Source organism: Etheostoma spectabile, chromosome 21, assembly GCF_008692095.1.
Source record: "Etheostoma spectabile isolate EspeVRDwgs_2016 chromosome 21, UIUC_Espe_1.0, whole genome shotgun sequence".
NCBI classification, from domain to species: Eukaryota; Metazoa; Chordata; class Actinopteri; order Perciformes; family Percidae; genus Etheostoma; species Etheostoma spectabile.
In genome coordinates this window covers 14314119-14315716 of record NC_045753.1, presented here as the reverse complement: position 1 = coordinate 14315716, position 1598 = coordinate 14314119, and the positions used below count along the sequence as shown (strand labels likewise).

The 1598-nt window shown below is 37.4% G+C and overlaps 1 protein-coding gene across 1 annotated transcript in view; it reads right to left on the bottom strand.

Annotated features, from left to right (window-relative positions):
• The window catches only part of polr3e (polymerase (RNA) III (DNA directed) polypeptide E), a 15426-nt gene that overhangs the window by 9468 nt on the left and 4360 nt on the right, over positions 1-1598 (bottom strand). Inside the window, exons 7-8 of the mRNA XM_032503162.1 lie at positions 902-1009; positions 310-359 (exon numbers count right to left, since the gene is read on the bottom strand). Coding sequence (XP_032359053.1) covers positions 310-359; positions 902-1009 — 158 coding nt within the window. The remainder of the gene's footprint in view (positions 1-309; positions 360-901; positions 1010-1598) is intronic.

Here is a 1598-nt window from a genome sequence, read left to right as displayed (position 1 = left end):
CTTGCTTTTAGTCGTCTTTAGAGTTAGCTAAAATTTACCAGGCGAAACAGGCATAAGGCACCAAAATGACTAATACTGATAGTAATTTAAAGATGTGGTGGCATTGGACCTGGACGGGAAGGATAACTCTGGGAGTTAGAAGGGCTGTCACGATTCTGCCTTCTCACTCGCACGAGTGTCTTTTAACACTCTCACACACAGGTTGGTGGAGCTGAGTGTCACAATTTCCGTTTTATTTTCCATATCATTACAGCCCTAGTTCCCATTGACACATAAAGTCAGTGTGATCACGAGCTTGTGTGTGCATACCGTAATGGCCTTGGCATCCTCCTCAGCCTCATCCTGGGAGGAATCTCCACCTGCAGACAAAGGTTATTTAACAGTCGTCATATCTGATTGTACCAGCTAGAACAATGATTAACGCCCATTTTATTCTTTTTCAAAAAGAGAGACAAAATGTGAGCCCTGGTGTAGGAGCTCAGGGTTGCAACTAACAATTATTTATGTTATTAATTGATCTGCCAATAATGTTCTCATTTCATTTTTTGAAGGGATCGCCTCGCGTTGTCTGAACATCAGGTTTTTTTGTTTACAGTTATATAAAACAATGGAAAAACACAAATCACGTTTGAGTTAAAAGCAGACAACTGTGGCATGTTTGCTTAAAATATCTAAATCTATTTTATTTTCAATCAGCTAATCCATTAATCAACTAATTAATGAGGCTTTAAAAAGGCTATACATTTTTTAGACTAATGTTACTAGTCATTGTTTGATACCCAATTCTGTCACATATTTGTTCCTTTATCTTAGATGTTTTGTTTGTGAACGACAGGAGCTCATCAAAATGGTAAAAACATAATGTAAAAAATAAAAAAATTATTTTGAAAAAAAGACACACCTTCGTTGGCGGCCTCCCTCTCTCTGGTTTTGGTGTCAGCCTTGTCCAGGTAAGAGAAGCTCGGTCTCATCTGGAGGATTCCCGTCAGAGGTGTGACGTGAAGCTCACCTGACATAAACAATACAATCAGAAACCAAAATGCTACTTTTGGTGTTGGGTTGTGGACTCATGTAGTTTGTCACGAAGTCGATCATACAGACACATTTGGTGATCTTCAACGTAACCCGTAAAAATGTGGGACGCAACTTAAAGCGCCCATATTGTGCTCATTTTAAGGTTCATTATTGTATTTTGAGGTTGTACCAGAATAGGTTTACATGGATTAATTTTCTGGGATTTGGGGTGTTATTTTGTGTCTCCACACTAGAGCCCGACCAATGTAACGGCGGGCCGATATTATTTCCAGAACTATCGGCATTTATAATTTTTTTTTTCTTAAATATTCATTCATCCGAATCCAAATAAATGATTCTGATAATGAATATTTGAAAAAAAAATAAAAAAAGATGGTCAACCATGTTACGAGTGTTGGCGTTGCATAGTTTGTCCACCAAAGGGCGCTCTACAACACTGCGGCACTCCGAAACACTGATTTTTTTTTTTTTTTTTCCTTCTTGTTATTGTGTTTTTGTTCAAAGGACTGTAAGTTTCATATCTTAAGTTGGTATTTTGATACATTTTATTTATCAGAACTTAA